General features: G+C 33.4%; 1 protein-coding gene across 4 annotated transcripts in view; it reads left to right on the top strand.

Annotated features, from left to right (window-relative positions):
- The window catches only part of Brwd3 (bromodomain and WD repeat domain containing 3), a 223,662-nt gene that overhangs the window by 167,464 nt on the left and 41,968 nt on the right, over positions 1-14,230 (top strand). For all 4 annotated transcript variants that reach the window (XM_087196614.1, XM_087196615.1, XM_087196613.1 and 1 more), the window contains 6 exons: positions 854-1,079; positions 2,626-2,793; positions 9,251-9,431; positions 10,636-10,729; positions 12,183-12,332; positions 13,912-13,988. In XM_087196614.1, coding sequence (XP_087052740.1) covers positions 854-1,079; positions 2,626-2,793; positions 9,251-9,431; positions 10,636-10,729; positions 12,183-12,332; positions 13,912-13,988 — 896 coding nt within the window. The remainder of the gene's footprint in view (positions 1-853; positions 1,080-2,625; positions 2,794-9,250; positions 9,432-10,635; positions 10,730-12,182; positions 12,333-13,911; positions 13,989-14,230) is intronic.

The raw sequence follows: 14,230 nt of genomic DNA, 5'->3' as shown, positions 1-14,230 counted from the left end.
AGCTAGTGACTAAATGTCCATTTTCTTGGTTGGTTATTTTACCTATTAAAATAACTTTGGAAGCTAAATTAATTGGTTCTTTTATCTTATTAGCTGTGGATTTAGGATAGATTATAGAATCTTGGCATTGCAAGAAAACTCAGAAGCACCGAGGTCAGTTCATTATTGTGTAAACTTCTTTTTTTTTTTTGGTACTGGGGATCTAACTCGGGTCCTTGTGCTTGCAAGGCAGGCAGCGGAACCACTGAGCTAAATCCCCGGCCCTGTATAAGCTTTTAGTGTCATTACTTTGATTGATTTTTACCCGTTTCATCATGTACATTAAACTTCATCTATCCTCTTTTGAATGAAAAAAAATGTTCTACAGATTTGTATTATTTTTGTAACCATTAATGTTACCCAACAATATCTATTAGATTATTACTTTATTTCTTTCTGTCATGATTACAGAAATATGATATAGGGCCAAAAACTAATATAGGTTGTAGAATTTTACAGCAAAAAGATTTACCTTTGCTTTGGGCATTGAGGCAGGAGAATTCCAAGTCTTGAGGCCAGCTTGGACAACCTTGTGAGACCCTGTCTCAAAATAAAAAATGCAAAGGGCTTGGGATGTAACACCATGGTAGAATGCTCCTGGGTTCAATCTCTAGTACAGTAAAAAACAGAGAGTCAAAAAAGAATGACCATCTGGTTATTTGCTTCTACCTAAGTAGAGTGCATGTCAACACAGGACTACAAGGGAATTCAAGAATTGTCAGATTCAAAAAATATGCTTGCTTTTGGAATGAGGATGCGTGCCTAAGATATAAATTAACTGAATGTGTTAAATATTAAAAACTCTGTCATAAAGATTCCAGATCAGATGTTTTTCCATACGGATTATCGACCTCTTATCCGTGATGCCAATAATTATGTATTGGATGAACAAACCCAGCAAGCTCCTCACCTCATGCCTCCCCCATTCTTGGTGGATGTTGATGGAAATCCTCACCCCACAAAATTTCAACGCCTAGTACCAGGACGGGAAAATTGTAAAGATGAACAGCTTATACCACAGCTGGGATATGTGGCTAATGGTATGTTATTTTCAAATTAAATTTAAAACATTTTACAAAATAGTATACTTGCTGCTGTTCTATGATGTATGCTCTTCACTTAACTCTGGAACAGATTATAATGTTTTACCTATTATTTTAATTTTCAGTCTTATAGTTCTTAGAATACTTTTTCATTGTTTTTTCTCTACTGGACACAGATAAGCAGGTTAGGACAAACATAAGCATGTATTCAAGCAAAGAATATGTTAACATACTTCCTTAGAAACGCTTAAAATGTATATTATTCTGTTGTTCCACATACTGACTTCTATTAATGATTGAACTAACTGTAATACATCAAGCTTTAATAATTGGTGGAATTCCAAATACTCATAATGTTGGTACTTTAGCGTGCAACTTCCAACTTAATGGACATAGGAGGAAACATCAGAAACCACAAACTGGAAAGTAGTTATTTACCCATTCTCATGCTTGAAATGCAATGTTATTGGATTCTGGGAAAGTGGGTATGAGTGTTTAACACTCAATCTTGGAGGATACTGATGAAGCAGTTGATGAATGTCATGCATGATGAGAAGCAGTAGAATGAAATTCTGGAATAAAGTATTCTCTATCAAGACAACTTGGTCTCTTTAGATTGGTCTATTTCCTTTATATTTGTATATTTCCACTATGTATACTGCCTCTGCTCCTCCTGCCACATACAATGCCTTCATATCTCAGTTTTATACTTTGGTGTTTTCTTCAAAACAGCATGAGGTAGTGAATTATTGATTCATAAAGGGAATTTATTTATTTACTAGAAATTAATGGCTTGTCTTGATATTCAGAAAGTGAAATGCTGCACATAGTTATGTGTTCTCTCTTGTAAAAGGTAATACAGCAATGAGCTGGTAGTATACATGTACTTGTTTTTACTCTGATGATGTCATTTATGAGCTGAGGAGAAACTGAATATTAAAACTGAAAGCATCTGAATAAAAAACTAATTTGTTGTACTTTATATCTTATAAGATCTGATCACATGGTTAAATTATCAGATACCATTTGATCTGACTAAAGGACAAGATTAAAAATGGAGATATGATGTATAAAGTTTTCATTCAAAGTACAAATTGAATTTAATTCTGTCAAAAATACTTTTTCTTATCTAAACAAAGTTCCTTCTCAAAAGACATTGTTTAGTTGAAAGACCTTAATTTTGACTTCTTTTTAGAAAGAAATTTTCACCAAATAAAGATTAAAAACATTTTAGGTAACTGACCTTCAAATACAGCATGGAGAAGATTTATTTTAAAAAAAATAAAATGTCATTCATTAAGATGAGAATATCTCCATGGAATGTCTACTTTAGGAGTATTGTTTAAATTAAATACATGAGCTGACAAATTGAAACATTGTAAAAATTTTTATCACATGTTTTATTTGAAATATATATTTTTTTCATTTTGAGTCTATTTTTAATTATTTTTCTCCAGTTTGTAGATTAAGTTTATTTTTACTATGTTTAGGGTATACTAAAATGTATTCAATTTTGTGCCTTTATATATTTGGTCTTATTAAGGTGATGGTGAGGTGGTAGAACAGGTAATTGGGCAGCAAACCAGTGACCAAGAAGAGAGCATTCTTGATGGGATAATCAGGGAGCTACAGAGAGAACAAGATTTGAGACTAATTAATCAAGGAGATGTTCCAAATTTTCCAGTTAATAGAACATACTCTGTTAATGGTGGTAAGTATTTATATATTCATGAAAGATATGATTATAATATACCTTATTTTACTTATGCCAAGAAATTATATGTAATGAAAACTTTTTTTTAACAATTGTCTTATAATATATTCCAGAGTGCCATCATTGATGTAGCATTTGTGACAAAAATGACTTAGCATTTCTTAAGAAATACAGGCGGTGTATTTTTATATAATGTTTTCTTTCATGTTAGCTTACTTGTAGTCTCTACTTCCATTTCAAGAAATGAATTGTTATAGTAAGTCCAGCCCTTTGGTAGGGGAACCAACCTATATAATTTTCAAAATTAAAACCAATTTACTTCAGAAGCTACCCATCCCCTCTCCCTGAACCAGTTGATGCTTTGTTGAAAGGAAAACGGTATGCCACCCTGTTCTCTTGAATTTACAAAAATATGCTGGAAGAAAAGAAGCCCTCTTCTTAGGAAATATAGATATAACTTCTGAATTGAGAGTAATACTAGTAGAATTTACTGTATAATTAATTACTCTTTTAAAATGAATATTTTCACCTATTTTAACTCTTCCTTCTCTTTACAAGAAATATAACTGTCTAGGCATCTGAGCTTTATATAAACCTTAACCTCTACCAGATTTTTATCAATAGCTATTAATTTTACATTAAAATGCAGGCTTATGGGAATTTTACCATTTTTTTTCCTTTACTTAATTATAATTTATTTGAGTAAAATGGCATTTGGAATTGCATGGAAATAAATAAGGTTGTTTAATTTGAGGTGATTCTCAGGATATTTTGTTCATTTCTTCATTTATTCAGTATCCCATAAAATTAAAATAAAAATTTTTCTTCATTTGGGTCACTTAAAGCACCTAACTCAGAGACACTTTCCTGAACCTGGACCAAGATACAAGTAGACTGACAATCCTATATATTCAGGCTCTCTTTTCTAAGACATAAAACTTTCTTAAAGTCCTGATATACACATCTATTTTTTTCCATTAAGTTTATTGCTACATTTTAGGTATACAATACAGTTACATTCATCATTGGGATCTTGTACCTTTACATGATGTATCTTGGTTCTTATTTTTTCCCCGTTCCCCTGCCCTCCCTTCACCCTCTCCACCTTTCCCTAATTACAAAGACTTTGTTTCCATTTTTTTGCTTTTCTCATATTTTTTCTTTTCCCTTCTTTCCTTTCCCCTACCCCTCTCACTTCCCCTACTCCTTTAGACCTTTTCTTCCTATTTCACACTATCAGTTATACATTTTGATCTTTATTCACACTTTTAGTTTTTCACATCAGACAAACTATTCGTTATTTATACATGTGTGTCCTATTTCACTTAAGAGTATCGCCTCAATGTGCATCCACTTAGCTATAAATGTCTCTAGTTTCTCGTTCTTTATGACTGAGTAGTACGCCATTTTATTAAAAAAACGACGTCTTCTTTATCCAGTCTCCAGTTGATGGGCAATGGGGCTGTTTCCAAGTTTTAGCTATTACAAACTGTACCGCTATAAACATGGGTGTGCATATATCGCTGTGGTATGATTCTATTAATTCTTTGGGGAAGATACCCAGTGGAGGAATAGCTGGGTCAAATGGGACGTCTAATCCTAGTTCTTTGAGGTATCTCCATACTGATTTCCGCAGTGGTTGCACCAGTCTGCACTCCCACCAACAATGAAGAAGGGTTCCTTTTTCCTCACAGCCCGCCAGCATTTGTTATTGATTTATTTCTTGATAGCAGCCATTCTTTTTGGAGTGAGAAGGAATCTCAGCGTTCTTTTCATCTGCATCTCTCGAATGACGAGTGATGTTGAACATTTTTTCATATATTTGTTTGCTGCTTTTACTTCTTTGTCTGAAAGATGTCTGTTCCTTTCAGATGCCCATTTTTGAATTGGGTCTTTATATTTGGAGGTCTGATTTTTTTTTTAGTTCTTTATATATTCTAAATAGTAGACCTTTGTCTGAGGAACAGGTGGTAAAAATTTTTTCCCACCTTGTAGGTTGTCTCTTGTCTCTGTTGGTGATTTTTTTTGCAGTGCAGGAGCTTTTTAATAAGATGAGATCCCAGTTGATTCTTTGTGCTAGTTCCTGTGCTACTGAGGATTTGTTTATAAAGTTTTTTCCTATGCCAGTGTCTTCGAGAGTTCTACCTAGCTTATCTTCCAGCAAGTTTAGTGGCCTCATTTACACATCTATTAATAAAATCATTATTTGATTCTACCTTTAATATTGTTTTTCTGTGGATAGATTTGAAATGCTATTATTCAAAAGGACCCTACTCATTCGATTTGCAGTTTTTTTCCTAGTCTTTATTTTATCTATTACTTACTTACTTTCTTATTTATTTATTTATTGTTATTGGGGATCAAACTCAGGACCTTGAAGTCTTTATTTTAATAGTAAAATATTTCAGTTTCCATTCAAGTTTTATTTGCAAGTAAGGGAAAAGTAAATTAACGAGGTCTTTTCTAGAGGATAACAAAGAAAAGGTTCTGCTTTTTATTCCTCATCAGCACTGAAAATAAAATTTTAATGTTAAAAATTTTTTGTAATTTTTATCTTACTGTTTTTGAAAGTTTTACTCTGAAACATTCTAATAGAGTAAACAATGATAGAATTTAGATTAAAAACCTGCTTCCTTAACTATTACTAATAAACATCTTGAATCTTTCAAATCATATTTGAATATAGTTTTTTGTTTGGTATTTAGTAAATGTCACATGTTAAAGTGCTTTTCAAAAAGCTAAAATAACTTTAAGGTTTCCGTTGAGAAATCTTCTGTTATTTAAGGGTTTGCCCTTATAAGTGATTTGGTACTTCTAACAGGTTTTAATACTTTCTTTGTTCTGAATTTCTAACATTTTGACTATAATGTACTATAATGTACTATGGAGATTTCTTTCCTAGTTGTAGGTATTTGGGGTTTTAAACATCTTTACCTGGATATCTTTCTCATCCCCCTTGGTTTGGAAATTTTATGCAACAATTTCAGTAGTGATTTTTTCATTTATTAGTCTGTTTTTTGATGGCCCCTCTGGGCCAACAAGCCTCAAGTTTTGTTTTGTGTTGTGTTGTGTTTTTTTTTCTGTTTCGGTACCGAGAATCGAACTCAAGACCTTGCACTTGCGAAGCAGGCAGCACAACCACTGAGGTAAAATCCTCAGCTGATCCTAAAGTTTTTTCTTTTAGATTTACACAAGAAGTCTCGCATAGTTTATTCTCTACTTACTCTTTTTTCTTTAATTCTGTCTTAGTATTCTAGTACTTCCACCCTGTCTTGAAGTCCTGATATTATTTCTTCTGATTCATCTTTTCTATTCCCTGGACTTTCATTTGAGTTTTTAATTTCACTTATTGATGTTTTCATTTATAAGATTTCTGCTTGCTTATTTTTTTAATTCATTAATTTTATTGGTACATTTTGGGTATACCATATTGTGACATTCATTATTGGGAATTTGTACCTTTATATAATATATCTTTGTTCTATTTTTTCCCCATTTCCCTGCCCTCCCTTCAACCCCTCCACCCCTTCCTATTTTTTAGTACTTCTGTCTCTTCACTGAAGTGGACCTTCATGTACTGCATTTTCTTCCTCAGTTCAGTCAGCTGCTTATTTGTATCTTCTTTGAGCTAACTGATTATTCTAGTAATTGATTTGTTCAGCTACCTGCTTGTCTCTTTGATCTCATTGATGATTTTAGCTCACTTTTTAAATTCATTACCTGAAATTTAATCCACTTTGATATCTGTAAGATCAGCTTTTCAGGAGTTACATATATTTGAAGGACTTTGTTGCTTCAGTTTGTTCATTTTAGTTGTGTTTCTGTGTTGAGGTCCATAGATCTTTTGGGTAAAATGTCTCTTGTACTGTCATATGGGGTCTTTGTTATAAGTGGCTTTCACACTGTGATGTGTTTCAGATGAAGTCAGAAAAGTCCAGAATAGCCAAAGCAACCCTGACAAAAGGAACAGTGCTGGAGGAATCACAATACCAGACTTCGGCCTATATTGTAAAGCCATATTACAAAAACAGCATGGTACTCACATAAAAACTGATATGTAGACCAATGGAATAGTACAGAAGACATAGAAACTTATGTACCTACCAGCATCTGACTTTTGGCAAGGTGACCAAAAACATATGCAGGAGGAAAGAGAGCTGCTTTAATAAATGGTGCTAGGATTACTGGGCATCCACATGTAGTAGATTGAAACTAGATCCCTCTTATTTACCCTGTACTAAAATCAAGTCAAAATGGATAAGAACTTAAAAACATTTAAATTGCTGGAAGACGCCATTGGGGAAAAATATTTGAAGCCATAAGCACAGGCAAAGACTTCCTGAATAGCACTGTAAAAGCAAAGGAAATAACCTCAAGAATTAACAAAGGGTAGGACCAGGGATTTAGCTCAGTGGTTCCAGTGCCTGCCTCGCAAGCGCAAGGTCCAGAGTTCGATCCCTGGTACAAAAAAAGAAATTAACAAAGGGGGTTACATCAAATTAAAAAGCCTCTGTGCATCAAGGTAACAACATGTTGAAGAGACAACCCACTGAATGGGAAAAAAATCTTTACTAGCTACACTTCTGATAGAGGATTAATATCTAGAACATATAAAGAACTCAAAAATTTTCCCACACCTCCCCAAGAGAATCCAATGAAAAAATGGGCATGTGAACTGAATAAATGTCAAAAAGACTGATGAAGTTGCACATGGTGTTGCAAGTTTGTAATCCCATCACTCTTAGAGGCTGATGCTGGAGAATGGCAAGATCGAACCTAGTCTAGGCATATTAATGATTTAGCTAGATCCTGTCTCAAAATACCTCTGGGGATGCAGTCCAGTGTGAAGGCCCTGGATTCATTCCCTAGTACCACAGCACATGCGTGAACACACACACGCACACACACACACACACACACACACACACACACGCACACACAGTGGCCAGGAGTCTGAAAAAATGTTTAACATCTAGCCACCAGAGAAATGCAAATCAAAACTACTTTGGTATTCCATTTCACCCCCATCAAAATTTCTGTCAACAAGAATACAAAAATCAATGAATGCTTGCCAGGATGGGGAGGCAGGAGAGCCCTCTTAGACTGTTGGTGGGAGTCTAAACTAGTATTCCCACTGTGAAAATCAATGTGGAAATTCTTCAAAAAATAAACACAGGAACCCATTTGATCCACTTGTTCTATTGAAATCATTAAAGATTGCACACTCTAGTGATACATGCATACCTGTGTTTATGGATGTGCAATTCATAGTAGCCGAGCTATAGAAATAGCCTAGATATCCATGAACATATGACTTTGCTGAAGAAAATTTGGTATATATACACAATGGAATATTACTCAGGTACACTATAAAAGAATGAAGTAATGCCATTTGCATGAAAATGAATAGTATTGGAAACCATCATATTAAGTGAAACAAGCCAGAGTCAGAAAGTTAAATATCACATTTTCCATATATGAGAAATCTAAAATATACATACATTCATACATGCATACATTAAAAAAATAGAGATGAGAAGAGACTAGGAAGTAGTGTTTTGAATACAAGGAAGGGGATAAGTAGGAGGGGAGGAAGAGAAGGAAAGGGAGGTACTGGGATTGAATGATCAACATATGTTAAACATATGTACTAACTTTCTGAAACAAGCCCCACCAATCAGGCATGCAAAATTTTATGTTTGTGTATGGCTCTGCCAAAATGAAACTCATAAATCTTCACAGTCAATTTAAAAAGAATGAAAAAACCCACCATTCAGTAATACTAACATGTACTACTAAAAAATATATAATCAATGACTACTCTTTGCTAATTTGTCATCAAAATCCGTAAATTGAAGTGTCCTCACTATTTTGAGATCTAGTTTAGCAGAAACAGGAGTGAGATTTGTCACCTAAGTGGTAGAAAATCTCTGAAAGCAACTATAACTACTTTGTCAATAGTGAAACTTACCTGGGAGGAATGGTATTTTGGAATACATTTTGGTGGTATTTATAATGGAATCTCATTCTGTTTTTTAATTCATCTCCTATTTGGTTTCATTTTAAGTTAATTTGGGATTTTTAATCCATCACTTTTTAGTAGTTCCTGTGTATGTGCCTCCGAGTTTTCCACTTTTTCCCAAAATTGTGACCCTGTTTTATTCATCATTATACCTCTAGCACACATCCACGTGACTGTCATATTCAAGAAAGATGTACAAATAAATGCTTCTTGCTTGATAAGTTAAAAGAACTATAAAAACTTTAAATATTTATTGATTGCTTTATTCATAATACTTTAAATGACATAGAGGTAACAGAAAACTTAGAACAGAGGTACAGCAGTACTTCCAATAATCCTATCTTTGAATCTCCTCTATTCTATTTGGAACTCTGGTATAAAATACTAATTCCTTTGCTCAGAAAGTTCTACTTTTCTTTGTTCTTGTTTTAGCTCTGAGAAGTCCAAATATGGACATATCTTCCCCAAATATTGGGCTCCGACGTAGTGGTCAAATTGAAGGTGTTAGGCAAATGCACAATAATGCTCCTCGTAGCCAAATAGCCACTGAACGAGATCTCATGGCATGGAGCAGAAGAGTGGTGGTCAATGAATTAAATAATGGGGTTAGTAGGTGAGTACATAAGGTAATATCTGTAAGAAGATTTAAAGTTTTACTTTTAATAAGTAAATTATATTAGTCTAATAACTTAGTTTTTAAAATCTGAGTTATGCATAATTTTTTCATACGGCTAAATGCTTTGAGGAATATTAAGAATTCAAAGCATAATTTCCATGAGTTTATTCAGCAGTGTTTCCAAGCATCCTGGATATTGAAACTGTTTGGGAGTGCAGTATTGGTAGATACTAGATCCGAGTGATTAGAGAGTGTTTAGAAATAGACTTCATTGGAGAAAAGGATTTCATTAGGATGAATCGTAGACCTGGAATCCCTATTATTATTTTAAAGCCATAACATCTATTATAATATCAATTTTAGATAATCCACAACAATTTGAAATGGATTTAGAAAAGAGAAAAGACAATAACAATAAGTAATACATTTCCGGCATATATCTCTTTAACCAAGTCTTTCAGCAGACCAGCCAAGTAGCAGAATTCCATTTGGTTTTATCTTTTTTTTCCATCTTTCTGTCATAAGGAGGTAGCAATAATAAGAAAAAAGGAAATATAGCTAATTTATGGCCTGAGTGCTAACCTCTGGCAGTAGAGCAATTGGAAGTAATTTTGTACTCAAAGCTTTAAAAGTAGAATTGAAAGCAGAGACTCAAATACATACTTGTATACTTGTGTTCATTGCAACATTATTAATAGTAGACAAACAGCATAAACATCCCAAATGTCCTTCAGCAGATGAATGGATAAACAAAATACAGTATTTCCATACAATGGAATGTCATTCAACCATAAAAATAAGAAGTTATGATACCTGCTATAACATGAAATAACATTAAAAACATTTTAAGTGGACAAAGTCAAACATTAAAAGTACAAATATTGTATTCTTCCTCTTACATAAAGTATCTAGACTAAGCAAAGTCATAAACAGACAGATCGTAGTTTAGAGATTGTCAGACTGGAAGAAATAGGGAAAAATGGGGACTTATTGCTTAATGGTTGTCAAGTTTATATTTTGAGCCAGGAAAAATGTTTGGAAATTGAGTATTAATGGTTGCACCACATTATGAATTTAATTGATGTCATAAAGTATATACCTAAATGGTTAAAATGGCAAAGTATTTTTGCTGTCTTTTCAACAATTAGTTTCAGTTTTAATGATTTTCTATTTGTTTGACCTTCAATATTTTTTTTATCAGGTTACAGGAAGAATGTCGAATTGCAAAAGGTGACATGGAAATCAGTCTTTATACAGTTGAAAAGAAGAAAAAGCCATCATATACTACCCAAAGAGTAAGTTTAATTTTACAGTACTTCAGGATACAATATTTACAAATATTTGCAGATACCAGGTGTTTTGAAAATCACAAATTATGTATGATGACTTTTAATAATAACTTCTCTAATGAATGGTAACTCAGTACAGGCTGATTTTGATTTTATTAAAAAAATTTAGGCAATATACCTTGAATTATAAATTATTTTCAATATTAATGAAATTCAAGTAATTATCATATGAATATCTCCAGATATTATTAGATGATTTTGATGTCTGTTGTAAAATCTTATTTTGTGGGGCCAGAGATTTAGCTCAGTGGTTCCATCACCTGCCCCGCAAGTACAAGGACCCAAGTTCGATCCCTGGTACCAAAAAAAAAAAAAAAAATTATTTTGTGGTTTTCATTAGCTTATTTACTCTTCTCTAAAAGATTAATTTTCAGAGATTCTGAATGACTCAACATGATTTCTATTCTTTTCCTACTAAGCAGCTTTATCAAACATCAGACTTTTCTGAGAATAATACATAGGATTCTTAGGACTGTAGACATTTCTACATATGTTGAAAATGAGAAACATTTACATGTAAGAAACTGCTCCTTGATGATGAATTATAAAACTTACACTTATGTACTCCTAACGATATATTAGGATTATGGCTTTGCCATATAGTGTATTAGTAATAATGTTTTATATTTGTAAAAGAAAAAAGTATGTTTCACTTTAAATTTGGTTGCTCAAATTAAATCTTTTATTAAGCGACTCTCTCCTGGCATTCTGTGTGGAGGACTGAGGTAAATTGATCCTAAAAATCTTTTAATTCTTAAGAATCTTAATTCAGTTGGGTATGTTGGCACATGCCTGTAATCACAATACTCTGGGAGGCTGATTGCAAGTTCAAGTCCAGCTTGTATAATTTAGTGACTTACTGAGACTCTCAAAATAAAAAAATGAGAGAAGGTCTGAAGAAGTAGCTCAATGTGAAGGCCCTGGGCTCAAAACAAAACCAAAACATTCTATTAATGCTAATGTAGAATGAGCTAAAGTATATGAAATTAAATCAAATTATATATTTTACCACTTTAACAAGTTTCCCTAGATTTATTTTATAGACCTAAAGATGCACATATTAAGAGTTATGTTTACATAAATATAATATTGATGTCTCCTTCATCCTGTAATAAATGTGAATAACATGGTATAGGTAAATTCTGAATGAGCAAACCTTTGCAACCCAAACATTCAGCACAGTCTTTAATTTGGTCACAATGTTTTCAAATTAGGAAAGTGATAAATATTTAAATATTAGTAGAAAGTAGGCTGTGTGTGGTTAGTTATTTCCTTTAAATAATTTAATTTCATCTCCCTCTCTTACCTGCTTACTTTACTTTATATATATATTCAGTTTTTATGTGTTTACTGACCTTTTCATTAATTTTTTAAAATCTATTTTCTTTCTCTTTTACAGAATGATTATCAGCCTGCCTGTGGGCGGTCTTTACGAAGGACACAACGCAAGCGACAGCATACTTATCAAACACGGTCCAACATAGAGCATAATTCACAAGCATCTTGTCAAAATTCTGGTGTACAGGATGATGTGGAAAGCTCCTCAGAGGTTAGATATCTACTGTTATTTATTCAATCTAGTTTTTTGTTTCCTAGTTTAAATCATCCATTTGGGTTTATTTTAAAGGCTTATTTAATGGACAACTATTTTAATAATTTATTTATAAGAGGTTCATTAATAAGGCAATAGTCCAATTTTGATATCATATTAAATTCTCGTAGATGTCTTTTCTGATTTGTACCTAAGATATTATCTTGGTGAGGGTATCACACATGCCAGCAAATGTTTGGCTTTTAGATAGTGAGAAGAGACAGGAAATCTTAGGTATGGAAAGAAGTGGAATATAAAGAGTGGTAATAAGTTAAACAGTCTCAGAACTAGCTGGCTGTGTTTAATCAGCATAATATGTACACTTTCTGTTATTATTGATGTATTAGTTGGCTTTCTATTGCTGAGACAAAATACCCGATGCAACTTTAAAAGGGAAAAGATTTATGTTTGCTCACAGTTTCAGTGGTTTCAGACCGTGATTAGCTAGTTCTAAGACAGAAATATCATGATGGAAGGGCATGATAAAAGAAAGCTGCTAGCCTCATGGCAGACAGAAAACAGCAATCAAGGAAGAGCCAGAGAGGAAGAGGCCAGAGACTAAATATACCCTTCAAAGGCATGCCCACAGTTACCTACTTCTTCCAACTAGGCCCCTTCTTCTAAGAGGCCATTCAGCTATGAACTCATCGGTGTATTGACGATGTTAGTGCCTTCATTATCTAATCTTCCAAAAGTCCTACTTCTGGACACATGAGTCTTTTGGGGGACATTTTTGATCCAAACTAGAAAAACTGATTTTACCTGTTGTAAATCACTGGGTATTGATTTTTTCTGAAACCTGCCTGTTTCATTTTAAGAAATAAATACGTCAATTCTTTTCTTCCTATTCCTCTATTTTCCAATCCTTTTGTTCCATTAATGACTCTAATGGTTAAGTGCATAGTGAGGGACTGACGAAGTATGGTGTTCTCATTCTTCTGACAATCACAGTCCTTAAACTAATTTTCTTCAAAGATATTTCCCCTTTCCCCGAACCCACCACCTCCCCTCCATGAATATCTTGATTTTTTTTTTTTTTGGTACCAGGAATCAAACTCGTGACCTTGCGCTTGTGAGGCAGGCTCCGGAACCACTGAGCTAAATCCCCAGCCCTATTGAATATCTTGATATTAAAAGAATGATCACGTACAGTATTTTTTTGTTTTCTACCGGGGATCGAACTCAAGACCTGCACTTACAAGGCAGGCACGGTACCACTGAGCTAAATCCCCAGCCCTCACATACAGTATTTTAAAAACTTTTTTGGGGCATTTAAGAGGGTACCTGTATTTGGGCTTAAAGTCTTTCGGGTTTTGGAATAATAAAAAGTTACTTTATATCAGTAAGATAATATGTGCTAGAAAATCTTACGTACCTGACAGGTTTACTTATGAGTTACAGACACATGTAGAAAAATAATTACATACATTTTAACTAGATTTGGGGGGTGTAAAGTATTAACAGATAGTAGATTGATAATAAATATCATATTAGATAATAATAACCATATACTTTAATTGCTGGCTTTTTATTTTAGGAAGATGAAACTGTTGGCACAAGTGATGCTTCTGTAGAGGATCCTGTTATTGAATGGCAAAGTGAAAGTTCTTCCAGGTAGGTTTAATGGTTTTAGTTTGGTCAAAATTATTCAATAGTCTTTAATACGGAATTATATTTTTGTAGGAGTTTAATAAAACTATAGTTTAAATAGTATTGATCTGGGCGTAGTAGCACACACCTGTAATCCTAGCTACTTGGGATGCTGAGGTAGGAGGATCTCAAGTTCAAGATATCCTCAGAAGCTTAGCAAAATTCTGTCTTAAAATAAAAATTATATGACTCAGTAGTAGTGTCTC

This window comes from Heterocephalus glaber, unplaced genomic scaffold (genome assembly GCF_053883595.1).
Source record: "Heterocephalus glaber isolate CG9 unplaced genomic scaffold, H.glaber_assembly_v1.0 deba00001613, whole genome shotgun sequence".
In the NCBI taxonomy this organism is placed as follows: domain Eukaryota; kingdom Metazoa; phylum Chordata; class Mammalia; order Rodentia; family Bathyergidae; genus Heterocephalus; species Heterocephalus glaber.
The sequence above is the reverse complement of the archived record's forward strand: the minus strand, read 5'-3'. Positions and strand labels throughout refer to the sequence as shown.